Source organism: Trichechus manatus, unplaced genomic scaffold (assembly GCF_000243295.1).
Source record: "Trichechus manatus latirostris isolate Lorelei unplaced genomic scaffold, TriManLat1.0 scaffold00202, whole genome shotgun sequence".
In the NCBI taxonomy this organism is placed as follows: domain Eukaryota; kingdom Metazoa; phylum Chordata; class Mammalia; order Sirenia; family Trichechidae; genus Trichechus; species Trichechus manatus.
Window position 1 is genome coordinate 4,428,707 of NW_004444138.1, and position 27,171 is coordinate 4,455,877.

At 41.5% G+C, this 27,171-nt stretch overlaps 2 protein-coding genes across 3 annotated transcripts in view; both read left to right on the plus strand.

Moving 5' to 3' along the window:
- FAM3B (FAM3 metabolism regulating signaling molecule B) overlaps nucleotides 1-27,171 on the plus strand; it is a 64,355-nt gene that overhangs the window by 33,033 nt on the left and 4,151 nt on the right. For both annotated transcript variants that reach the window (XM_023742156.1, XM_023742154.1), the window contains 4 exons: nucleotides 8,474-8,532; nucleotides 10,387-10,437; nucleotides 12,086-12,173; nucleotides 14,467-14,599. In XM_023742156.1, the coding sequence (XP_023597924.1) occupies nucleotides 8,474-8,532; nucleotides 10,387-10,437; nucleotides 12,086-12,173; nucleotides 14,467-14,599 (331 nt within the window). The remainder of the gene's footprint in view (nucleotides 1-8,473; nucleotides 8,533-10,386; nucleotides 10,438-12,085; nucleotides 12,174-14,466; nucleotides 14,600-27,171) is intronic.
- LOC101361136 (interferon-induced GTP-binding protein Mx2) overlaps nucleotides 13,697-27,171 on the plus strand; it is a 53,417-nt gene continuing 39,942 nt past the window's right edge. Inside the window, exon 1 of the mRNA XM_023742153.1 lies at nucleotides 13,697-14,599. The gene's annotated coding sequence lies outside the window, so the exon portion shown is untranslated. The remainder of the gene's footprint in view (nucleotides 14,600-27,171) is intronic.

The following is a 27,171-nucleotide window of genomic DNA, read 5'->3' on the forward strand; positions in this document are numbered from 1 at the left end:
CCCACTAGATGCCAAAGAACACCCCTTCCCTGAGTCATGACATCTACAAACACCTCCAGACATTGCCAGAATCACCCTCCCCGCCATTAAGAACCAGGTTACAGTTGGAGAGAACATAACAAATTTTTCAAATGTCTGCTGAACACTACATGGTGATTTTATGTGTGGTTGTGGGATTTCAGAGGTGAACGTGCTGTACTGTGGGATTGTTAATGAGGTTCACGGAGGAGATGAGGTGCAGGTTGGACTAACCGAGCAGGATCCCGTGGTAAAGAAGAGAAATGAAGGCCTGCTTGGGGGGAGGGTGGCCTGACATGGGTGGGGGGTGGGCTTGCTCATCCAGAATTTCATCAACCGAAAGAGAGCCATTCAAACTCAGAGCCGTCAGATCCCAAAGACGAGAGTTTCCACTATTCTGCAGAGCCACAGCCTTCTCCCAGCCATGGTGCAGTAACAACATCTGCACTTGTGGAGGACATATTAACACATTTATATATTTTAATTTCTACCTGCCTATGAGGTAGGTACTATTGTTATCCCCATGATACAAATAGATAACTCTCCCTCAGCCCACAGTTAGTGGCAGAGCTAGGACTCCAACCTGGTGTACACAGAAAATACTGAGTAGATCAGTTTGAGTCTGTATCTGTCTTAACCATTTATATGTGTGATACAAAGCTAGTTTATCTGCTCTCAAACAGTATTTTTAAATGGTGTTCAGTCACAAATGAAAGCAAGTTAAAAGGAACAGAGGAATGAAAGTGGCTAGATGCCAGAGAAGCCAGTCGCTGCATTGAATTTAGCTTTGTGTTTTCTGGTAACTAACTCATGGAACAGAAAACACTGGGCTGTAAAGATATCATTGTCTTAGAAAACATACAGGTTCACATAGAAAGACAAGTCGTTTTCTGCCAGTCTTTTTATTCATCGAGTCAACATTGACTCAGTGCCTGAATGTTGCAAGTGTCACTTCCCACTCTTTAAATGGAGTCTCTTCTTCCTGGAGCCCTGGTGGTGCAGTGGTTAAGTGTTCATCTGCTAACCAAAAGGTTGGTTGGTGGTTCAAACTCACCAGATGCTCCGCATGAGAAGGATGTGGTAGTCTGCTTCTGTAAAGATTACAGCCTTGGAAAATCCTATGGGGCAGTCCTTCTCTGTCCTGTAGGGTCACAATGAGTCAGAATTGACTCAACAACAAGGGGTTTGGTTTGGTTTTCTTGGCTACCCTTGGCCCATGGCATTTCCATATAAATTTTACTATCAACTTGTTGTATTTCTCAAAAAAAAGAAAAGAAAAGAAAAATCCTGGAATTTGGAGCAGGGGGAGAGTTCATTGAATCTGTAGATCAATCTTCAGAGAATTAACTTATTTACAGTATTGAATGTTCTAAGCCCTGAACATGGTATATGTCTTTTTTTTATATAGGTCTATAATGTTTTATGGTTCTGTGTATAGAGATACAGCATACATTTTATTAGATTTATTCATAAGTATTTGATAATTTATATTATTTTAAATCATATCTTTTTAAATTTTCATGTTCTAGCTACTTTTGTGGTATATAAAAATGAAATTTATATTTGTGTATTGATCTTGTATGGAGCAGTCTTTCTTTTTTAATTTTTTTTTATTTACGTGAAATTCATATAACATAAAATCAACCGTTCTAAAGTGTATTTTTCAGTGGTATTTAGTACATTCACAATGTTGTGCAACCAGCACCACTGTCTAATTCCAAAACATTTTCATCACTCCGAAAAGAAACGTCATACTCATTAATCAGTCATTTCCCATCATCCTCTGCCCCTAGTTCTGGCAACCACCGATCTACTTTCTGCCTCTGTGAATTTGCCTGTTCTTGATAGGTCATAAAAATGGAACCATACAACAAGCCTTTTGTGTCTGGCTTCTTTCACTTAGCGTCATATTTTTGAGGTTTACCCACATCCTAGCATGTATCAGTACTTCATTCCTTTTTATGGCTAAGTAATATTCCATTGTATGGATATCCACATTTTCTTTATCCATTCATCCATTGATGGGACATTTGGGCCATGGCCACCTTTTAGCTATTGTGAATTGGCTCCTGGGAAGAGTGCTGCTATGAACATTTATGTACAAGTTTTTGTTTGTGTACCTGTTTTCAATTCTGGGTGTACCTAGGAGTGGAATTGCTGGGTCATGTGGTAATTCTATGGTTAACTTTTTGAGGAACTGCCAGACTGTTTTTCACAGTGGCTGTACCATTTTACGTTCCCAACAGCAGTGGACAAGATTTCCAATTTCTTCACATCCTTGCTAACACTTGTTATTTTCCATTTTTTTATTCTAGCCATCCTTATGAGTATGAAGTGGTATCTCATTGTGGTTTTGGTTTGCATTTTCCGAATGACTAATGATGTTGAGCATCTTTTTACGTGCTTGTTGGCCATTTGTATTTCTTCTTTAAAGAAATCTTTCTTCAAGTCCTTTGCAATTTTTTTAGCTTGGTTGTCTTTTTGTTGTTGAGTTGTAACTATTTTTTATATATCGTGGATACGAGACCCTTATCACATGTATGATATGCAAATATTTACTCCCATTATGTAGGCTGTCTTTTCATTTTCTTGTTAATGCCCTTAGAAGCACAAACGTTTTTAATTTTGATGAAGTCCAGTTTATCTATTTTATCTTTTGCTGCCTGTACTTTTGGTGTCATATCTAAGAATCCACTGCTAAATCAAGGTTATGAAGATTTACCCCTGTTTTCTTCTAATAGTTTTAGTCCTAAATATAAGTTTTCGTTCTTATGTTTAGGTCATTGGTTCTTTTTTATTTAACTTTTGTATATGGTGTGAGGTAGGAGTCCCCGCAATCTTTTAAAAGTAACATATATTTAAAACATTTGTATGTTGACTTATATTTTTTCCACAACCATAGCCTCCATAAATAATAACAACTTTCTTTTTAATTTTTACACTTTTTATTTCATTCTCTTGCCTTACTGCATTGATAGGTCTTCCAGTACAATCCTGAAAATAAGTGGAAATAACAGATATCCTTGCCTTATTTCTGATTTCACTGGGAAAATTTTCAACCTTTTACCACTGAAGTATAATATTTGCTATGGTTTTTTTTTGTTGTTGTTGTTGATAATAAAGCTTAAATAAATTTTCTTTTATTCTTTCTTTGTTCAGAATTGTTTTTTTTTTTTTAAATCCTGAATATATATCTAACGTAAGATCTTTTTTCCAACTTTATAGGGATGGTCATATAATGTTTTTTCTTTATTCCCTTAATATGACAAATTACATTGATTGGTTTTCTAATGTTAAAACAACTGGCATTCCTGGAAGTAACTCAGTTGAGTCATGATGTATTATCCTTTTTGTATATTGCTAGATTTTCTTTGCTAATATTTGGTTTAGAATTTCCGCCTTTATGCTCATGATTGAATTTTGCCTATAACTTTTTTGTCCTTGTTGGAGTTTGGAATAAAGAATATGCTTGCTTCCTTAAACAAGTTGGGAGTTTTGACTCTTTATAGTCTCTAAGAGAGTTTATTTTAAGTTGCCTTTATTCCTTAAATGATTGATAGAATTTTCTGGTGTGTCCCTCCAGGTCTTTGGTGAATTCTTTCTTTAAAAGGACTGTTCGAATTTTCCATATCTTCCTGTTTCCATTTTGGTGAATTGTATTTTTCTAGGAATTTGTCCATTTCATCTAAATTGTTAATTTATTGGCATAAAAAATATTGATACTATTTCTTAATACTTTGAGGACTGCAGGATCTAAATAAAATGTCTCTTTTTCACTGATATCATTGGTTATTTGTTCCTCTTTCCTTAATCAATATTGCCAGGAGTTTATTAATTGATTAGTCTTTTCAAAGAGCAAAATTTTGGCTTCTTCATTATATGTTTGTTATATAGTTCATTTACTTATGTCTTTTATTTATTTCTATCGGTATTTGTACTGTTTTTACTTCATCAGTACTTTTTTACTTCTAACATATTATTTTTCAGTCCTTTTTTACAATAATATATACATTTAAAGCTATACATTTCCCCTTAAGCACTGCTTTAGCAACATCCCAAAAGTTATGATATGTCATGTTTTGTTATCATTCAGTTAAAATTATTTTTTGATTTCCATTATGACATCTTATAAAAATGGCATGGCAAAGGTGTCTGACCTCATCTAATTTCACAAGGGGAAGGAAGAATCAAGATCAACAGCCCATGGCTGATTCCTGTGAGGCAGAGATCAGATGTGCCTTCTCTCTCTGCCATCTTTACCACTTCTGACACCAATTGTCCCTCCCACAGCACTCTCGACATCTCTGCTGGGTTCAATAATTCATTGCAGTGGCCACACAGAACTTACAGACAGTATTCACGACCATAGGGTTTATTAGGGAAGTAACAGGTTACAGTTCAGGTTCAGGAATGCTCAGGATACAGTTCTTGCAGGCGTGCTTTTCTCTGCCCCCTTGACCTGTCAGCCCCTCGGCCTGGCCTCTACCCTGCTCAGGTGAGTGTTACAAAGCTCCTTTAGCTCTGCCAAAAGTGCCTGGAGGCACCCTACTCCTCCAGTAAGCCTCGTACCGTAAGGGGCTTAGCTTTCTCGCTTCGTGGCCAGCTCCTGCCAGTCTCCTGTTCTGCTGCCTCTGCAGCCACCATTTCTCTGCTGCTGCTTCTCACTGTCGCCGATGTTTCAGCTCTCCCTCTGTCCTGGTTCTGCTGCTTCTGTCTGTCTTCCATGTTACAGCTCCTCGCTCTGTCTCTTGGATCTAGGAGGTTCTCAGTGCAGGGATCACAGGTCCAAAGAACACGCTCCACTCTTGGCACTTCTTTCTTGGTGGTGTTGAGATCCTTTCTTCTCGCCTCTGGGATGGTTTATTTTAAGCCTAGCAGGGTGGTAAAATTGACCAGTACCCTCATTAGGGTTTCATACACCTTATTTGCATGGCCCACCCCCACAAGGGTGCCATGCACCTTATTTACATTATTAGCAAACTATCCAATCCCCTTGGTGGGCCACAAGTACCTCATTTGCACAGTCCCACCCGGTCATTTGGTAGAAATCACAAAGACTATGGCTAGAAGGGCCATATTAAGTAATTGACTGCACCGTGCATGTACTTTGACCCATGGGTTATTTAAGATCATTTCCTTCTGTCTGAACAATACTCATTAGTATTTCCTATAGTGTGGGTCTTCTGTTGGTGAAGTCTGTCCATTTATGTTGGTCTGGAATGTCTTTATTTCATCTTCTTCCTGAAGAATGTTTTTGTAAGGTATATTGGTCATGATTTTCTTTCAACACATTCAAGGTACCATTGCATTGTCTTCTGGATTTCATTGTTTCTATTCAGAAGTCAGTTTATAGTCTACTTGTTGCTACTATGAAACTAACTGCCCTTTTTTCCCCTCTGATTGCCTTTTTTTTCGTCTTTGATGTTTGGCATTTGCACCCTGATGTGTCTGTTTATTTTTTATCTAACTTAGGGTTTATTGGGATTTCTAAATATGAATGGTGTCTTACTGTCTAGTGCTGCTCTAACAGAAATACCACAAGTGGATGGTTTTAACAAGGAGAAGTTTATTTCCTCACAGTCTAGTAAGCTAGAAGTCCAAATTCATGGTGTCAGCCCCAGGGGAAGGCTTTGTCTCTCTCTCGGCTCTGGAGGAAGGTCCTCGTCATCATCAGTCTTCCCCCAGACTAGGAACATCTCTGCGCAGGAACCTCAGGTCCAAAGGACACACTCTGCTTCCAGTGCCTCTTTCTTGGTCGTATGAGGTCCCCAACTCTCTGCCTGCTTCCCTTTTCTTTTATCTCCTGAGAGAAAAGGTTGTGCAGGCCACACCCCAGGGAAACTCCCTTTACATTGGATCAGGGATGTGACCTGGATAAGGGGGGCGTTACAATCCTACCCTAATCCTCTTTAACATAAAATTACAATCACAAAATAGAGGACAACCACACAACACTGGGAATCTGGCCTAGCCAAATTGATACACACATTTTTGGGGGGAAACAATTCAATCCATGAAAAATGGATTGAATTCTTTCATCACATTTGAAAAATTCTCAACCATTGTATCTTCTGCCACATTCTCTTTCTCTTCTTCTGATTACTCTGAATGAAACATATGTTAGCCCTTATTACTATGTTCTCTATTGCTGACAGTATATTTTGTATTTTCCATCTTTTTATTTCTCTGTCCTTCATTCTGGATATTTTCCTTGGAGCAGTTTTCTAGTTCATTAGATCTCTCTTTTACCATTCCTAATTTGCTGTCCAACCTATCCATTGAGTTCTTAATTTAGGCTATTATTTCAGTCCTAGAATTTCATTTTGGTATTTTTGCAGATAAGTCTTTTTTTTTTTTTTTAGTTTCCAGCTCTTAATTTTTTTTTTTTCATCTTTTTGAACATAGGTATTTTTAAGTCTGTGCTGGATAATTCTACAGCCCCCATGGGTCTGTCACTATTACATATTGTTTCTGTTGGTTCCCACTGGTTTTTGTTCACGTTAACTTCTTTCCTTGTGTACTTGGTTACATTTGATAGTGTACCCAGCAATACATTTGGGAAATTTTTTTAAAATAAGGCATAGGATGATATTATTGTCTTCTTTTGGAGATTTTTGTTGTTTCTCTCAGGGACTTAGAACCACTAGGAAAACAGTATGACCTGCATAAATTTTAAGGATTGAGATTTTCTGGGCCACTTAGTTGCTTCAGAGCTGGGATGCAGTCCCTACTAGTTCTGATTTATTTCTAGTTCACTCTCTCTTTTAGCATTGAACCCTTTATGGCCCCAACCCAAACAAGATGTGGGGGATTTCCCATGGCTCTCGCCTTTGGTGGGCTCTGTCTTTCAACTTTTGTCTCCCTGGTCATACCTGCTTGTTAGAAGTGCTGTTCAGTTTCTTAGGCACCTTTTCTGGAATTAGCAAATGCTCCTAGAGTTTAAAAAAAAAAAAAACCATTGTCATCAAGTCAATTCCAACTCATAGTGACCCTATGGGACAGAGTAGAACTGCCCCATAGGGTTTTCAAGGCTGTAATCTTTACAGAAGCAGACTGCCACATTTTCCTCCCACAGAGCAGCTGGTGGGTTCGAACAACTGACCTTTTGGTTAGCAGCCGAATGCTTACCCACTGCACCACTGGGGCTCCTTCCTAGGGTAAAGAAAAAACAAAACAAAACCCATTGTCGGGTTGATTCCAACTCATAGTGACCCTATAGGACAGAATAGAACTGCCCCATAGGGTTTTCAAGGAGTGACTGGTAGATTTGAACTGCCAACATTTTGGATAACAGCCGAGCTCTTAACCACTGTGCCACCAGGGCTCCTTCCTAGGGTAAAAGTAGCTATAAATTCTGGGATCACCACCTTGGAATTTAGTCTTCACCCAGATCTTGGCTTGGAAATTCATGACTACTTTATTAAGTCTCTGCAATGCATTGAAGCAGATTTTTACACTTTTTTTTCACATCTTTTCTGTTTTCCTCAGAGGAGGATAAGTTCAAATTACCCAATTTTCCATTATCAGAAATGGAAGTTTCTTTTTATTTCTGTTCAAATAGTCTCTAAATTGTGAAAGAGCTGCTCCTCCAAAAAGCACCAAGCCTAGAAGACTCACAGGGGGATTCGTGTAAGAAGCAGGATATTACAAGGCCATATTCACTGTTCCAAAGCATGGAAAAAGGAGGAAAGCTTCCAAATTCTTTTTATGAAACTAACCCATAACATTGATTCTAAAATGTGACGAAGGGCACAGGTGTGTGTGCACGCACACACACACACACACACACACGCATATACACACACACACACACAAATCCCCATGCTCTTTGGCAGTAATTAGCACCTCCAGAAAAGTCATTTAGTCTTCCTGGCTTTGGGGTACAACCCTCCTAAATCTGACATTTCTTATTTTCCAACTTAAAAGTAAAAATTAACTGAAATATTATGATGTATTTATTCAAGGACCACCGAGAGTCAAGCAAAGCCTCTCAGTACACTGAGGGGAAGAAGGACATATAGAAGTTGAGGGTGCCAGTGATGGATGTGATTATTGGTTCATCTTTCACTACTTCATATTTATAAAATGGAAAATGAATGCTCCTGAGGTGATTGAGGATTCAGTAAAAAAATGTTTTAAAGAGCCTGTGCTAAACGAATATTAGTTTCTCCTTTCCCTTGCCGTTGGTCTAAATTATAAGATTAAATGTAATTTCTAGGTGCCCTGAAGGACTGAGGCTATAGAAGTTTGGGGAAAGACGTGTGTGGAGTGAGTTGGGGGGTTAACTTTCTAGGAAGCTGGGTCAAGGCCAGTGCATCTTTGCAAGGGAATGGTAAGTGACAATGGATGAGACAGAGATTCTGCCAAGAGAGGATGTATACAGCAGGGGGAATGACTCATTTCTCATTTCATGGTGAGAAAGGAGGTCATTGACTGATACTTGTTTAAATTTCAGGCTCATCGGGGAAAAGACTGGAAATGTTGCGAGAGGAATAAATATTGCCATTGTCAACTGTAAGTCATGAAATGTTTTGTTTAAAACTTCTTTAAAAGCTCTGTAATCAGATTTTCAAAGATACCTGGGTATTCGATGATTTTAGCACACAATCTTGTCTGCGCTTGCATTTTAACACCTTTTAATATTACATATTTAATTATTTTTACAGTGCCTCATATTACAAATTATTTGCGGTTTCAACAAAAATAATTTAAAACCGTGTCCACGAAACACATATAAATAGACTTTAGAAAACAAAAAGGGACAGGCAGAAGGTAGAGTTTAAACCAAATAAGCAGTCCAGGGGGACATAAACAGTTCCTGGAGCTGAGCCTGGAAAAAAAATTCTGTCACGATTGCTGTTGGGGTCCCTGACAATAAACACCATAGCAAGTTTGGGAAGACAGTCTCATATGGTATTTCCCTACATGAGCTAAGAAGATAGTCCATTGACAGCAGGGGTGTAGGGACCCGAGACCAAACGTTCCCAGTCTGATAATCCAGTGGGAAAACCGAAACGACAAAGAGGAAAGGGGCATCCTAGTGTCCTTCAGGCCTCCTTCCCGAAGGAGATGCAGTTCATCTCCACCAGGCTTTGCTCCAAGGTAGGCAGCAGACAATCAGAAGTTATATTTTCGGGCAAGAACCTAGAGGATTACCTTCAGTCTGGACTTTTGCTGCTTCCAGGTGCATTGAAGACACTCTCTTAATTAGACTTCGTCCTCCGAAAGCACACTTATGTGGATTTTATTTTCTTCGTCCCTCCACGCAGCCAACTGCAGTCCAAGCTGCAGGGTTGAACGCACTGTACAGTCGTTAGTGGTGGTGGTGTTAGCTGCCAGCCTGTCAGCCCCCAACTCAGAGCGACCCTTTGCACAACAGAACGGAACACTGCCCAGTCCTGCACCATCCCCATGATAGGGTATGGGTTGGACCATTGTGATCCTTAGGGTTTTCGGTGGCTAATTTTCAGAAGTAGATTACCCAGCTTTTTTTTCTAGTCCATCTTAGTCTGGACGCTCCACTGAAACCTGTTCAGCATCACAACAACACACAAGCCTTCACTGACAGGTGGTAGCTGCCTATGAGGTGCATTGGCCAGGACAAACTGGGTCTTCTGCATGAAGGCAAGGATTCTATCAAGGTTGTTAGTAGACCAGGAACAGCATCTGCCCAGGTATGGCAGCCCTCTAGGGAGAGCCACCCAGGGATGAGCTGGGCTGCTTCCTGGGGAAGGCTTGACATCAGCTCTGCAGTCCTCTCCAGACCCAGTTCTGAGTCTCTGTTCCCAGCTGAACACCCCATGTCTCTTTTACAGACAACACTTCTCCTGCCTTGCCGTCCTCCACGCATGCACATACTCATGGCTTTGTGGTGAGCGGCTCAGGACTGTCCCAAATTTTCAGAGCAAGCCCATCTGCAGAAATGCCCTTTGGGCTCCCACCCTTCCCCCCACGGCAAGTCAGGGCTGTCTGACTCAATTCTGTCTGCCCTCAGTTCTGTCTGCCTCCCTGGAAGTCTCCACTAGGGCCAGCCACCACCAGGGCCCCCATGGGAGGGGCTGGCTGAGGTGAGGGCTCTGGTGTTTCCGTGGGAAGAGAAGGGTGGGTGAGGGAACAGTATAAAGGTCAAATTTAACTAAAGGAAGACCGGAAGAGAGTTCTAGAACAGCTGGCTGGTGCCCCCGTCTTTTTTACCCCACGTTAATAACGCGTCCCAGGGAGGGGCCCTCTTACAGGTGAACTCCTCACGTATTTCATGTTTTCTGGAGAGACGGGGAAGAAAGATGCCAGTTTGACAGCTGAGGTACCACAAATGCCCGCTGGGTTCAGATGAACTTCCTTTTTCAAAATGATTTCTTTTCTTTTCAGATGTAACTGGGAAGGTGATAGAAACACGGTTTTTCGATATGTATGAAGGTGGTAAGAAAAGTCTTTTCCTATTGAAATAAAAATGCATGAGAAACATGAAATCAGGATTTAAAACATTTGGACAAAAATGTCAAACTTTGTTATCTTTTCCATGAAAAAACAGATGGCTCGCAACATTGATGAGTTTTCCAGCATGATGTCATAGAAATTCTCCTAGGTTCTCATTGAGTTCATAGAATAAAGTGTGAGGGCATCGTCTAGAACATGTCTCTTCTCTGATCACGCTTTCATGCTTTCCCTGGGTCTTTGTCTTCTTTGCCATCATTTGAGAACAGGGAAGAGAAAACCTCTTTTGTTTTAACCATTAAAATAATGTCATCGGCATCCAGCCTGAAGATCATCAGCCCTGAAAAAGCCATCATAATGACTGCTATGCTCCCAGAGCCCTGCTGGGCTGGGGGCAGACATTTCTGGAACCATTAGGTGCCCATTCTCCTTCCACGGTCTTGCCATTCTGGACATTGAATTGTGGCTGCGGTTGTTAATCAGAATAGACCAGCCTCTCTTGTTTGTTCTGAACACGTAGAGTTATCGATAGAAGTCCTTATAATGATCATGAAGGACAGTAATAGAAAATAGACAATCCTGCCCAGTCTTGTGCCATCCCCATGATCAGGTGAGGACTGGACCATTGTGATCCATAGGGTTTCCATGGGCTTATTTTTGGAAGTAGATTGCCAGGCCTTTCTTCCTGTCTGTCTTAGTCTGGAAGCCCTGCTGAAACCCGTAAAGCATCCCAGCAACATGCAATCCTCCACGGACAGACAAGTGGTGGCTGCACATGAGGTGCATCAGCCAGGAATCGAACCTGGGTCGTCTGCATGAAGGATGTGAATTCTACCACTGAACCGATAGCTTATTTAACACTTAAGGTTATTGAAAACAAGTCGTCTTAAAGATCATGGAGGAGAGTAATAAAAAAATGCCTGCATCCACTTGATAGGGACTCTGCATTTCTACTCTGCCGGTCACTTACACTTAATTATCAGTTAGAAGCCCAAGTGGTAACTAAAGGGGTCTCGAGATTGATCGACCTTTATTTCCTTCGGATTAGGCACCAGTAAGTCTCTTAGCAAAGACCTCCGTGTTTCGGTTTGGTCTGCATTTGTCTTATGTCCCGTTCTGTGGGTCTCCTTTGTTCTTTGTTAGTGTCACACACGGGCCGCTCTGGCCTGGGATAGTCACAACTTTGGGTCACGGTCTTTATTCCTAATTGCAGAGAATGCTCTGCCTGTGCCGCAGAAGGTATTACCAGTTGGGTTGAGAGTTTGGTTCATGGGATCTTTATGATCTAATTTCCAAGGAGGTTCTTTCCCCCAGGGGTTCTAGTTGCCTTCTTTATTGGTCACAAGAGCTCCCTGGCATGACCCTTTTCCACTATAACCATGAATATTCCCATAGCAAGCATTCAGCAGAGTTCTTTTCCTTCTATGCCCTGCTGCCCCCTGGGATGGTCCCATCGTGGAACCCCAGCTAACAGCTTACTAGTAAAGACCCGGAGTGCCATTTGCATGGTGGGGGAAGTGCTCTAGGAGTCAGAATAGACATGGAACCCAAGTGCAGAAAGGAGTCTAGCATCTAGACTGAGATTCTCAGTTAACGGAGAAGATGCTAAGACTGGTTTCCATTGACCCAACAGATAACTCTGGACCAATGACAAAGTTTATTCAGAGTGCACCTCAGAAATCCCTGCTTTTTATGGTCACCCATGATGATGGAAGCAGCAGGTGAGTGCCTACAAAGGGTCATGGCCGTGGGCAGAAGAAGCCAGCAGGGCAGATTGTGCCAAGCCTCTATGCAGGGCCCCTCAGAACATTCTCTAGGAGAGAGCAAAAAGCTCAAGGAGCTAGATGCTTCTTTAAGGAAGAAGAATGGCAGCACATAACAAAATAGACTTTGTTTCTAAAAAAGAAAAAAAGGAAGAATCCAAATGGATAACCGGTAGAGTGTATAAGCAGTAGAATCTAGGGAATATTTCCAGGTAGCAGGAATATTCTGATGACAATTAGGATTGAAAAACTAAGCCCAGCCAGAGAAGCTAAACCCCAGGTGGGTTTACAAAAATATGAAAGGAAATTGAGGAAACATCTCTATATAAGGAACAAAAGGAGAAAGCAATACACACACACTATATGCATGGTTTTACTAGGGAGAAGTATGATTTAGCTCTGTGTTTCTCGAAGTGTGTTCTACTAAATAAGTATGTATGTTTTTACTGCTGAACTTGTAAGAACCTCAAAGTGCCTGTATGCATTATGAATTTCTGAGATGGGGCTACGGGATGCAGCATCCCCCAGACGTACTTGACCTCAGGTCCCCTTTTTCATGGAGCGTTTTGCCACATCGAACAAATCCTTGGAACACACTTTGAAAAACTCTGACTTAACTCATTTAGGAAAACTCGAAACTTTTTTTTTTTTTCTCTTCCTTTCTGCCCTTCTTCCTTTGCTCACTCTAAATCGGCCATATTGTTTCGATTTCCTGGTGTCTTTTTTGAAGCTGACTTTTCTGAATCTGAAAGGGACAGTTTTCGACTTTTTCTTCGGTCTGTTAGTGACATCTGTCAACTTTGTTTTTTTGGCAGCGAACAAGAGGGCAACAAGGACAGGAAATAGGCTGAGTGTGAGGAGAGGACTAGACCCCACACACAAGGGCTTTTCAGAATTGGGACCTAAAATTTTGTGCCAAACATTGAGGTCTAAAAGGGCCCTGGGTCTTGTCACATGGTGAACTAGAAATTGACCATACTGTTGGGGAAATAGAATTTTCCCCAAATCTCCTGCCAACCCAGAAAACCTCTCCACAAAAGTAGAAGAGAAAGAAAACAGTGTTATTACTGAATAAGAAATCAACCAGAGTGTGATGAGCATCACAGACGGTCTGCTAAAGAGATTGCAAAGACAGAAAGAAATCTGACCCTTTATATAGCCAAGCAGATAAGGCCCATTTCATACGTGGTCTTAAGATAAACAATGACTAAGCCTCAAGTAAGAGGACTTGGCAGCATCATTTGTCACGCATAAACCAAAAAATCAGTTGCCATCGAGTCAACTCCAACACATGACAATCCCACGTGTGTCAGAGTAGAACTCTGCTCCCTAGAGTTTTCAAGGACTGATTTTTGGGAAGTAGATTGCCAGGGCTTTCTTCCAAGGCACCTCTGGATGGACTCGAACCTCCACCTTTCAGTTAGCAGCCAAGCATGTAGCTGTTGTTATACATTAAAAAAAAAAATTGCCATTGAGTCGATTCTGACTCATAGGGATTCTACAGGATGAACTATGTATGTGCTGTTACACATAGTTCATTCTGAATCCACCTGGTAATTGGGATTTATCCAAAGGGAAAGTAAATTTCTCCCATCATTATGACAAGAGTGGGCTGTAACTTGGAGTCAGGTGCCTGCTGAAATTAGTCTCCTAACCTCCTTGTGGAAACTGGGAGACAGGGGTGCTATCTTCCTTCTTCCTTGATGATGACATTTCAAAGAGATGGCTCCCAGGTCCTTGAGAAACACATTCCTGGGTTGTAAAACCAGGTAACGATGCTCTCCAAGAAATGATGCTAACATAAGACTGGTTCAGAAGAGGAGCGAAATCTTTTCCACCTTTAAAAAGATTGACATACATTTCAAAAGAGACAGAGAAATAAGTTATAATTCCAAGTTCCTTAAAGTTAATGCCACAAAGCGGGGAGAGACGTCTCTTGGCCTTTTTGCACCAAAATTATTTCTTTTTCCCCCCATTGGTAAAAACCAAAAACAACCAAACCCATTGCTGTTGAGTCGATTCTGACTCATAGCGACCCTATTTCCATTGGTATTTACTATTTCCATTGGTATTTACCTTTAAAATTCAGCCAGTCTGTGTGCCATCCATCCTCCTACCATACACCATAGGAGGAGAGGAGGGTGCTTAGAAATCTCTGCCCAGGAACAAACACGCATGTAACATGTGACCGTCTCTTGTACTGGAGCCTCCATGTGTGAGACATTCATGTGCCTTTCCTTCTGCTCCTCAGGCTGAAGGATGATGCCAAGAACGCCATTGAAGCACTTGGAAGTAAAGAAATCAGAAACATGAAATTCAGGTCTAGCTGGGTATTTCTTGCATCAAAAGGCTTTGAACTTCCTGCAGGTATTCAGAGAGAAAAGGTGAGTCATTTTTAAATATCCCTTCTCACAAATGGTCAGTATAGTAAGTGCTATGATTGGAAAAGGTTGCCAATCAGTCTGAATTCCTGGCCTGCAGACATGTCCCTGTATAGAGTGAATGCCATGCAGAGTGGTGGCACCACTGGTGGGATCCAGAGGGGGCGGCTGCGGAGGTTTGCATGCTGGCTCCCCGCTCACTCTGTGTGTGCTCTGAGGCAAGTTCCCAACCTCTTGGCTGGATTTCCTCACCCCTGTTGTGTTGTTAGTTGCCATTGAGTTGGTCCCCAAGTCATGGCAACCCAGTGTACAATGGAACAAAATACTGCCTGGTCCTGTGTCATCTTCATGATCAGTTGCAGAAAGGACTGTTGTGATCCATAGGGTTTTTGCTGGCTTATTTTTAGGAAGTATATCACCAGGCCATTGTTTCTAGTCCATCTGATTCTGGGAGCTCCACTGACCCTGTTTAGCATCATAGCAACACACAAGCCTCCACTGACAGATGGGTGGTGGCTATGCATGGGGTGCATTGGCTGGGAATCGAACCTGGATCTCCTTCATGGAAAGCAAGAATTTTACCACTGAACACCAATGCCCCTGCTTCCTCATTCTTAAATTGGCAAAAAAAAAAAAAAAAAAGAAGAAGAAGATGTCCTGGATGATGCAAATGGTTAATGCTCTTGATTGGCAACCAAAAGGTGGCAGTTCAAATATACCCCAAGGTGTCTCAGAAGAAAGGCCTGGCAGTATACTTCTGGAAAAAATCAGCCATTGAAAACCTTATGGAGCACAGTTCTACTCTGACACACGTGGAGTCTCTGTAAATCAGAGTCAACTGGAAGGCAGCTGGTAAAATCTGGGTAACCTTATGCTTTCCATATAGTGGGTCCTTAGTATGTTATTATATGTAAAGCAGTCCATAATAAGTTGTTCAGAAACCGTTCCCATTAGATCAGCATTAGAAACGCACTTGACTGAAGTTGCAAATTTCCCAAATCTCTTTACAAGTAGAAAATCCAAATGGGCTGTTGATATTGATATTCTAACACACTGCAGCCAACATAGTCTATCCTGAATCTCCCTGTTCTTGGGCATCTGTTTAAACTCTCTGCACCTCTGTTTTGGGGATAGTAGTAGTATGTACTTCCTTGGGTGGTTGGAGTTCCAGGGTGGTGCAAATGGTTAAGCGCTCATTGGCTAACCAAAAGGTTCGAGGTTCAAGTCCACCCAGAGGCACCTCAGCAGAAAAGTCTGGTGATCTACTTCTAAACAATCAGCCATTGAAAACCCTATAGAGCACAATTCTCTGTACACATGGGGTTGTCATGAGTCAGAGTTCACTCAACAGCCACTGATGGTTCTTAGGGTGGTTTAGAGGGTTAACCGAGGTGATGTAGGCAAAGCACTTAGGACGGACAAGGTGAGCACCAAGAAAGCACTCATAAATGTCAGTCTTCATTGTTGTAGCTGTCATTGTAGGACTGATTATAAATCCCTCCCATTATGTTCTTTGTTTATCAAAGACAAATAAAAAGCAAGACAATGAAGTTGTAACTTATTAACTACTAAGTCAGCTGCGGAAATTCCAACAGAGAGTTGGCAAAATGTGTCCTGAGCCATGAGCTGATAACCTCTGGCAATGGTCACGCCAGCCTCTTTCTTTCGGGTGGTGCTGCCTCCAGGGAACAATCCCGGTTCAGGAGAGGAGGCTGCCAAGGAGCATGTGAGAGCTGGAGAGTGCAAAAGGAAGACGTGGCATATTTGAATTATGGTGTTGGTGAAGAATACCGAATATACCATGGACTGTCGTAAGAATGGACAGATCAGTCTTAGAAGGTATACAACCAAAATGCTATTTAGAAGCAAGGATGGTGAGACTTCATCTTGCTTACTTTGGACATGTCATCAAGAAGAACTAATCGTAGAAAAGGACATCACTGGTAAAGTAGAGTGTCACCGAAAACAAGGAAAACCCTCCATGAGATAGATTGACATGGTGGCTCCAACAATGGGCTCAAACATACCAACAATCATGAAGATGGCACAGGACTGGGCTACATCTCATTCTGTTGTACATAAGGTTGCCATGAGTCAGAGCTGAGTCAACAGCAACTGTCAAGAACCAAGGAGCAAGACCTCCATACTGGACGTTATGAAGATAAGGTCTTCCTTTCTATTTAGCTCAAAATTCAAAGGCGGAAGAGATTTCTAAGTCTCCCAGGGTGTAGACATGGTTGCCTCTGACTTAAGGCTCAGACATGGGGTCCCAGCTCCAACTCCTTGTGCTGTCTGGTTACGGGTTCGGGAAAGAAGACAACAGTAGCAGCTGGGCATCTGGGCACCACTTTATTGGCAAGTGGACCCCAGGGGGAGAAGGGGATTGGATAAGGTACAACTTCAGTGCAAGCCGAACAGCCTGAAAGCCCATGGCTGGCTCCTTAGAGGGGCCCTGGGACTCTCCGATACTCTCTATCCTGGTACTGTACCCACTGGAAAAAAAAAAAAAAAACTGCCCTCAAGTCAGTTCCAATTCATAGCAACCTATAGGACAGAGTACAACTGCTCCATAGGGTTTCCACGAAGTGGCTGGAGGATTCGAACTGCCAGCCTTTTGGTTAGTAGCCATAGCATGCCGTAGATCTTAACCACTGTGCCACCTAGTACTCCAGAGGCCCAGAAATCGTCGATATTTTAGCCTGCCTTGTAAAACCCTGCTCCTCATCTAAAAAGCAGATTTTCTGCTTGTACCTCTTCTGTACAAGCAGAAGACAGTGTCAGGAGTGCTTTTCCAGGGCCCCAGCCTGGACACTTGGGTCTGGACACTTTAGTGTATGCTCAGGACCTCATCAGTTTGTCCTAACAAGTGAAGGATGCTCTGTGCTGTTAGTGATGGTGATTCCTGAGCCACCACCGATGCCACCCGGACCCACCTGGACTGGGAGACAGGTGGCTGGGAGTCCAGAGTTAGGTTTGCCAGTGGGACACGTGTGGCCCTGAAGGAGTCACCTCACCTCTCTGGGCTTCAGTGTCCTGACCTGTACAGTGAGATATGCAGGTGTGATGTGAGCATGTGCCACCCGTGCCCTTGGCTGTCCTGCTCCACAGCGTCCCACACACTGACTCTGCTCAGTTGATATGGGCTCATCTTTCCCGTCAGCCCTGGTGTGTTCAGAAGACTTACAGACTTCCCTGCTTTGCCCACTTAGCTGTGTGGTCTCCGGCCAGTTGCCTCAGAATCATCACCAGTGAGAAAGGGATAAGGTGATACCTATCTCATAAGGTTCCCTGAGGATTAAACGAGAGAAACACATAGGGCATTGAGCAACACTCCAGGCAGAGTCGTGAAACTCACAGCAGCTGTGTTTGTCCAGGACTTCCCCACCAGGCCAGCCCCAACACAGACCCCTCTGCACTAATCGGCGAACACTGTCCTTCCCAGCCTGGGTCTCTTCAAGGAAGACTAATGCCCAGGTCCCAGCAGGCCAACTGAATCAGAATCCCTGAGCGCAGGGCCGGGCCAGGTACTTCTAATGCACCAGGAGGTTGAGACGGCATGGCATGGATTGCAGAAGGCAATGGAGGCCCCAGTTATATGTGGTCATTGCAAACCGATGTTCACTGCAGCATTATTCACAACAGCCAAACAGTGGAAACAGCTTCAGTGTTCATCAATAGATAAATGGATATACAAAATGCAATCTGTGCATGTAATGGAATACCAGTCTGCCGTAAAATGAAGTTCTGATACATACTACGGCATGGATGAACCTTGAAAACATTATGCTGAATGAAATAAGCCAGGTGAAAAAGAACAACTATTGTATGAACCCACCTGTATGGAATATCTAGAATAGGCAAATAGACAGAGACCAACATTCATTAGTGGTTAGTTACCAGGGGCAGGCAGGAGGGATGGGGAAGGAGGACTCAACGCTTAGGTGACACCAAGCTTCTGTTAAGGGTGATGGAAAAATTCCGAAATGGTTAATGGTGATGGTTAAACAACATTATGAACATTATTAATGTCACGGAATTGTACATGGGAAGGTTGTCAAAGTGCCACATTTTCTTGCATATATATTTACCACATATACTCAAGAACTCCAGCCTAAAGGTCCCTCCCTTCTAACATCTCTGCTGTTTCTCCCACTGCCCTGCCCCATTCCCTACGTCGCCTTACACCCAGTATCCCCTTTCGTCCTCCACAGTCTCCCTCAGCATCCCCAGGTGCCTGGCCCTGCCCTGCCCTTACTGCCCCAACTTACCTAACCCAGCAGGCAGGACCACTGTGGGCAGTCGGGGGCACCATGCCAGCTAGGGACGTCCTCCAGCTGTTAGCACCTGCTGTTGCTATTATAACCAACAATATCAGTCCCCATCTGCCTTATTTCGGCGTCTAGACTGTATCAGAAAATCTGGGGAAGGGGCCTTAAATCCCTTTTAAGTCACATGTGAATGTCTCAGCAAACAGGCTGACTATTAACATTTAGCTAAGATGCACAAAACAGAACCTTACTAGAATTGCAAAAGGGGTAGTGGCGGTGGTCCTTCTCCTATATTCTTTATAAGAACAGGTGTTTGAGTTTGGAGAATGTATCCATTTTGACACAGTGGTTCTAAAGTGGATTTTAGTAAAACATCTGCCTCGCCTACATGTATGGATTGAAAGTTATTGTCCAAGCACATAGGTTCCCAGGCTCCCGGGGCGGGCGGGTGGATTTGGAAATATTTCACCGAGGCCTAGGCAGTTCCCGGAGGAGCCCTGCTGGGACAGTGGTTAAGCGCTTGGCTGTTAACCAAAAGGTCAGCAGTTCCAACCCACCAGCTGCTCTGCGGGAGAAAGATGTGGCAGTCTGCCTCCGTAAGGAGTTATAACCTTATAAACCCTATGGGGCAGTTCTACTTTGCCCTGTTTGGTCGCTATGAGTCGGAATGACTCCAGGGCAGTGGGTTTTTTGGTTTGGTCAGGTGGTTCCCTGTCGGGGGCAGACTCAGGGAAGTGTCGCCGCAGGCTGGGGCAGGCCGGCAGGGAGTGCCAACGTGGACAACTGGCTCCAGGCCTCCCGGCTGGCAGACTTGCAAACATTTCAAGAAGTCTAGGTACTTCCCTGCCCCCCAGACTCAGAAAAGATCTGTGGAGGCTCGGTCTTCCAGGACTTGGGAAAATTTGCTGCAGGCTTGGGCGACCAGAGTGGACGCCTCCCAGGGGCCTCCCATCGGGCACAAACCGGCTCCCTTAGAAAATTTTCCCGAGACGCACTCACACAGGCAGGCCATCCCGGGCTCCCAGGCAGACTTGGAAATATTTTCACGGAGGGAGGGAGGAAGGAAGGGAGAGAAGAGGGCTGGGTGACGCCCTCCCTGGGCAACCCAGGCTGGTGGACAAAAGAATAAAGAAAGTTATTGTCCACATTACTACAGGAGTTAAATGAATAATTTCAGGAGTATGAATCAGCACAAAGCTGGTGGCTAGGAAGCGGAGGTCAAGCCTATCTCCAATTTCAACCCCCCCATTGTCTCTGACACCAGCCACTCCCTTCCCCACTGCACTCTCTTTCTCTGAGTTTGGAACTCACCGAAACCTACACAGAACTCAGAGACTATAGTTACAGTTATGTGGTTTATTAGGGTCAAGGTATAACTCAGAAGTACAGGATATGAACAGGCAGGAATAACAGGAGACAACTCAGGAGGATCACGAAGAGGTACTCAGGTAAAGCTTGGAAAGGTACCAGAAGTGGAGAGCACCGTCCCTCCCCCGGAAGCTGTCTTTCCAGGATGCTCTCCCTCCAGAAGCTTCTTCCAGCCTCAGCGTTGAGGCCTTTTGTCTGCCAGCCCACACACTAATTATTGGTTACCAGGTGGGTTCCCAGTCTGGCTTCCACTCATTAAAACAAACTCTGAGGTGTGGCCAGTGTAGCCTGTTGTAGAGCAACTCTCAGTACTCTGATTAATGTAAAATCGATTTACTGAAAAGGAAAGAGACAGCTCGAGCTGGAGATAGACTGAACTCCATGCAGTGGAATCAGTAATCCAATATGGTGACTCAGCAGTGACGTTTTATAAGGGGAAACAAAGGATAGGAAGTACAGTATTTGATTGCTATTTACAAGCTGAGATCACTGAAAGACATTACTTGATTGGTAATTACAGGCTTAGCTCATTAAAAAACATTACTCAATTGGTAGTAGATCATTTTAAGGTGGGACTTCTTGTGGCAGGAACTTGTAAGGTGGTACTTCCTGTAGTGGAAGCTTGTAAGGCAATTGGCTTAGAAGGATATACGTGTCTTTCTTAGATGGGTTGCAATGTGGTAATCATAAGGATATGGGAGAGGGGCTTGCAGGGTAGTTACATCATCATTATCAGACATTCTTCTCTCTGGGGAATCACAGTGTAGTTATATCATCCTTGCCAGACATTTCTTAGTTTCGTGATTATGTCTGCACAGAAAATGGCTGTTGCTGAGGTGGGAAAGGAACTAGTCACAGAGGAGTTGTACTCTAACCTCCAGCTGGTCATTTCAGATTATCTCAGATACCTCAAATTTTAAAATTTCCTTACACAAGCCCAACTACTCTAAGGGTTGTTTCACAGAGGCCCGGGAGAAAGGCCAACCTGCTTAAGGTAAAATAACCCTTAACCTCACAAGAGTACAAAGACAAGACTTGAACATGGCTAGAAGTGTATGTAAGAGTATAAGAGTTACTGTGATTTGGAGCACTAAAGGATGTTTGTGCAGATATTGATGAGGTCTAGACTGGTAGCCAGGGTCTCAACACGGGTCTTACTGGGTCAAGTGCTCTTGGAGGAATCATTTATATCTTTATGATTTGGGATATTCAGACCTGCATGTTAGAGATTTCCCTAGGAGTGGTGTATGTCCCTGTGTTTAGGTGGCCTGAGTCCTCGGTGGTCTCCCCAGCCACCCACCTTTTCACATCCATTCTAGACCCAGAGTAGCTTCCTAGGCATAGCCTTTAATGGCCCCCACTACCTTACTGAATTGAATTTTAAAATATATTTTTAAAAAAAACCATTGCCGTCGAGTCGATTCTGACTCATAGCGACCCTATAGGACGGAGTAGAACTGCCCCATGGAGTTTCCAAGGAGCACCTGGTGGATTCAAACTGCCAACCTTTTGGTTAGCAGCTGTAGCTCTTAACAAGTATGCCAACAGAGTTTCCTTTAAAATATAAGAGACTTTAAAGATTGTTCTGTCCAACACCCTTGTTTTATAAGAGGGAGGAACCTGAGATGCACAGACTGGGGAATAAGTGAGGATATAAGTCTTTGAAGAGAGGGCCACCTGGGTTTAGATCCAGATGCAAGCATCACTAGCTGTGGGACCTGAGGATCATTGTTTCATATCCCTGAGACTCGTGTACTTTAAACGGGAGTCTGCCCCGCTCAATATGTGCATGGCATGTACCCACCTGGCAGGAGGTGTTGCCATTATTGTCACATCTAGCATGGGCTTCGTTTTGGTCCCTGGTGATCCAGAACCAGAGCTCAGGCTCTTGTCTCCAGCCTAGCTCATTGGAGGCACCCAGACTGTGGGCAGAATCCCTGTCTGGTCTTATTTCCCTATGCTACATTTGCTCAATGTTCCAGAAAAACCCCTGCAGTCTCTGCTCTCCTCCACACACCACAGCGATTGTCCAAGTCAAGACCTTTGTGCATGTATTGTTGCATCCAGAGTAGGCTTTTCAAGGCCTCCATAAAGATCCAGCTCTGTGCTGCCTCTTTTGTGAAGCCTTACTGTCCTCTCCTTCCTCAGCCTGTGAACTCCCATGGTGCTTTGTACCTTCCTGATGGGGCATACAGTGCTTTGCATTAGGACTACTTATCTTATTGTGCCTGGATTGTGACCTTTTGAAGGCAGGGACCACATTTTCTTCAATTTTGTGATTCCCCAAAGTCTCAACAATGAGTAAATAATCAGAAGTATGGTTTTAAAAAGGAACGTATAATCAAGTAAGATTTCCCAGGAATGCAAAGCTGGTTTAACATCTGAAAGTTGATTAATGTAATACACCCATGGATAGACTAAAGGACAAAAACTACATGATTATTTCAATAGACACAGAAAAAAAATTTGACAAAATTCAACATCATGATAAAATCACTCAACAAATGAGGAATATGAGGGAACTTTATCAGTCTGATAAAGAGTATCTATGAAAAAAATCACAGCTATCATACTTTGTGGTAAAAGACTGACTACTTCCCCTCTAAGGACAGGAAAAAAAAAGGGATAACTCCTCTTATCATTCTATTCAACATTGTACTGAAGGTTCTAGCTGGAGGAATTAGGCAAGAAAAGGAAATAAAGAGCATCCAGATTAGAAAGGAAGAAGTAAAACTATCTCTTTTTGCAGATAACATGATTTTGTGTATAGAAAATCCAAAAGAACCCGCTAAAAAAATTATAACTAATAAATAATTTCAGCAAGGTAGTGGAATACAAAATCAACATACAAAAACCAATTTTGTTTCCATACACTTGCAATACAATCCAAAAATGAAATTAAGAAAACAATTCTGTATTGTTAGGAATAACAATACTTAGGAATAAACTAACAAAAGAAGTGTAAAACCTGTACTCTAGAAACTACAAACCTCATGGAAAGAATTTAAGAAGACCTAAATAAATGAAAATACATCCCATGTTCATGGATCAGAAGATTTAATATTGTTAAGATGGCAGTACTCCCCAGATTGGTCTACAAATTCAATATAATCCCTATCAAAACTCCAGTTGGCTTCTTAACAGAAATTGACAAGCTGATCCTAAAATTTGTATGGAAAATCAAAGAATCCAGAAGAGCCAAAACAATCTGAAAAAGAAGAACAAAGTTAGAGGACTCACACTTCCCAATATCAAAACTTACTACAAATTCACAGTAATCAAGGTAGTATGCTACTTGCATAAAATTAGTCATATAGACCAATGAAACAGAATTGAGAGTTCAGAAATAAACCCTCATATTTATAGTCAATTGTTTGACAAGAGTGCCAAGACCATACAATGGAGGAAAGAATAGTCTTTTCAACAAATGGTGCTGGGACAATTGGATATCCACATGCAAAAGAATGAAATTGGGCCCCTAACTCATACCATATACAAAAATTAACTCAAAATGGATCAAACACCTGACTGTAAAAGCTAGAATTATTAAACTCTTAGAAAAACCCATAAGTATAAATCTCCATGACCTTGGATTAGGCAATGGATTCTTGCATATGACCCCAAAAGTACAAATAACAAAAGAAAAAATACATAAATACAAAATAACCCAACTTATCAAGTCTCAAGAGAAGACAAAGAAAAGCTAACAAATCCAGATGGAAATGTGGGATTCAGTTAAGAAATCTAACTCTAGAATTATTGGAATCCCAGAGCACCATGGCAACAATAAAGGCAAAGAAATGATTTTCCAAGAGATAATCAGAATTTCCCAGACCTGAACAGAAAACCAAGTCTGCAAATACAGGAAAGGAGGCTACATAAACCCCAATCAGAAGAGACACAAAAAGATCAACTCCGAGATATATCCTAATAAAATTATTGAAAACCAAAGACAAGGAGAGAATTCTGAAAGCAGTAAGAGACAAGCCCCAATATAACATACCAAGGGTCTTTCATAAGAGTCAGTGAGACTTTCTCCCCAGAAACTCCAGAGGCCAGAAGACAATGGAGCAATATATAAAATACTGAACCAAAACAATTGCCAAGCATGAATTCTTTTCCCAGCAACCTGTCATTGAAAAATGAGGGGGAAATCAAGACATTCCCAAACAAAAGCTCTGGTAATTTGCCACTACCAGACCAGCTTTGAAAGTATTAATCAAGGGAGTACTCCAAATGGAAAGGCAAGAGCATTGAGAAATAAGTACAGAGTAAACTTATTGAATATAGGTTGTATATTGATATTAATGGAGACACACCAACAGAAATGGGAGAGGGAAGAGCACATCAGGAATAGATTTATGTTAAGGTATGTTAACCATTGTTCATGTGTTAAACATTACTGTAATTTTAACTTGTGTAATGTAACATATGTGGAAACCACTAAGAAATCACCAAGAAGAAACATTCAGAAGACAAGAAGGAAGATAACAAAAAGGCTTATCACAAGAAAGCACCCAAATACAATCAAGAACAGAAAATCAGAATTAAAAACCAAAGATAGGAAACACTCAAAAAAACAAACGGCAAAATGAGTGAGGTAGACGCACCGTTTTTAGTTATCACCTTAAATGTAAATGGTCTAAGCACCTCATGCAAAAGACAGAGAATGGCAGAATGGATTAAAAAAAAACATGATCCATTCTTTTGCTGTCTACAAGAAATATACCTTAGATGTAAGGACCCAAACAGACTGAAGATAAAAGGATGCAGAAAAATATTCCATGCAACCAGTAAACAAAAAAGAGCAGAGGTGGCCATACTGATATCAGATAAAATAGACTTTAAATCAAAATCTATTACAAGAGATAAATAAGGCATTACATAATAATAAAAGGATCAATTCAGCAAGACTTAACAATTACATATATGTACCTAACAGCAGCACACCAAAATACATGAAACAAATACTGACTAATATGAAAGGAGAAATAGACAACTCCACAATAATAGTAGGGGACTTCAACACACGACTTTCAATTATAGACAGAAAATCTAAAAAGAGAATCACTAATGACATTGAGAACTTGAATAAAATCATAAGCCAATTGGACCTAATGGACATATATAGAACACTGCACGCAACATCAGAACAATACACGTTCTTCTCCAGAACACATGGATCATTTTTCAGAATAGACCATATGCTAGGACACAAAACATGACTCAACAAATTTAAAAAGATTGAAATCATACAGAGTTTCTTCTCTGATCATAACGGTATGAAGCTAGAAATCAACAGCAGGATAAATAAGGAAAAAAGAATAAATGCATGAAAACTAAATAATACACTACTAAAAAACTATTGGATCATAGAAGAAATCAAAGTTGAAATTTAAAAATTCCTAGAACCAAAGAAAAATGAAAATACCACGTATCAAAACCTTTGGGACATAGCAAAAGCAGTACTCAGAGGGAAATTTATAGCAATAAATGCCTACATTAAAAAAGAGAGAAGTTCCAAAATCATTAACTTAAACTGACAACCTGAACAAACAGAAGAAGAAGAGGAAAAGAAGTCAAAAGCTACCAGAAAAAAAGAAATAATAAAGATTGGGGCAGAAATAAGCAAAATTGAAAATAGAAAAACAATTGAAAGAATGAATAAAACCAGAAGTTGGTTTTCTGAAAGAATCTGTAAAGTAGACAAACCACTGGCTAGATGGACAAAAGAAAAAAAACCAGAAAAGGCAAATAATCAAATCAGGAAATGAAGTTGGTGACATTACAACCAATCCAACAGAGATTAAAAAAAAGATCATAACTGATTACTATGAAAAATTATACTCCAACAAATTTAAAAACCTAGATGAAATAGAAGAATTCCTAGAAACACCCTACTTACCTAAACTAACACAGAGATAGATAATTTAAACAGGCCCATTACAAAAGAAGAGATAGAAGATGTATCAAAAACTGCCAACAAAAAAAAAGCCCAGGACCAGATGGCTACACTGGAGAATTTACCAAACATTCAGAGAAGAGTTGACACCAGTCCTACTCAATCTCTTCAAAAAGACAGAAGAGGAACACTACTGAACTCTTTATATGAAGCCAGCAAAACCATGATACCTAAACCAGGAAAACATATAACAAAAAAAGAATTACAGACCAATATCCTTTATGAACATAGATGTAAAAATTTTCAACAAAATTCTAGCCAACAGACTTCAGCAGCATGTAAAAAAAATCATACACCACAATCAAGTGGGATTCATACCAGGATTGCAAGGATGGTTCAACATTAGAAAATCAATCAGTATAATCCACCACATAAATAAAACAAAGGAAAAGAATCATATGATCATATCAATTGATGCAGAAAAGGCATTTGATAAAATTCAACACCCTTTCTTGATAAAAATTCTCAGCAAAATAGGAATAGAAGGGAAATTTCTCAACATAATTAAGGGCATATATGCAAAACCAACACCCAACGTTATACTCAATGGAGAATGGCTGAGAGCCTTTCCCTTTGAGAATGGGAATGAGACAAGGATGCTCATCATCACCACTGTTATTCAACATTGTACTGGAAGGCCTAGCCTGAGCAATAAGGCAAGAAAAAAGAAATAAAAGGTATCCAAATCAGAAAGGAAGATGTAAAACTAGCTCTATTTGCAGATGACATGATCCTATACAGAGAAGACCCTAATCATTCCACAAGAAAACTGCTGGAACTAATAGAAGAATTTAGCAACGTTGTAGGGTACAAAACCAACACACAAAAATGAATTGGATTCCTTTACACTAACAAAGATTACTCTGAAAAAGAAATCAAAAAGACAATACCATTTACAATAGCCCCCAAATCGACAAAATACCTAGGAATTAACCTAACCTGGGACTTAAAAGACTTATACAACGAACATTATAAAA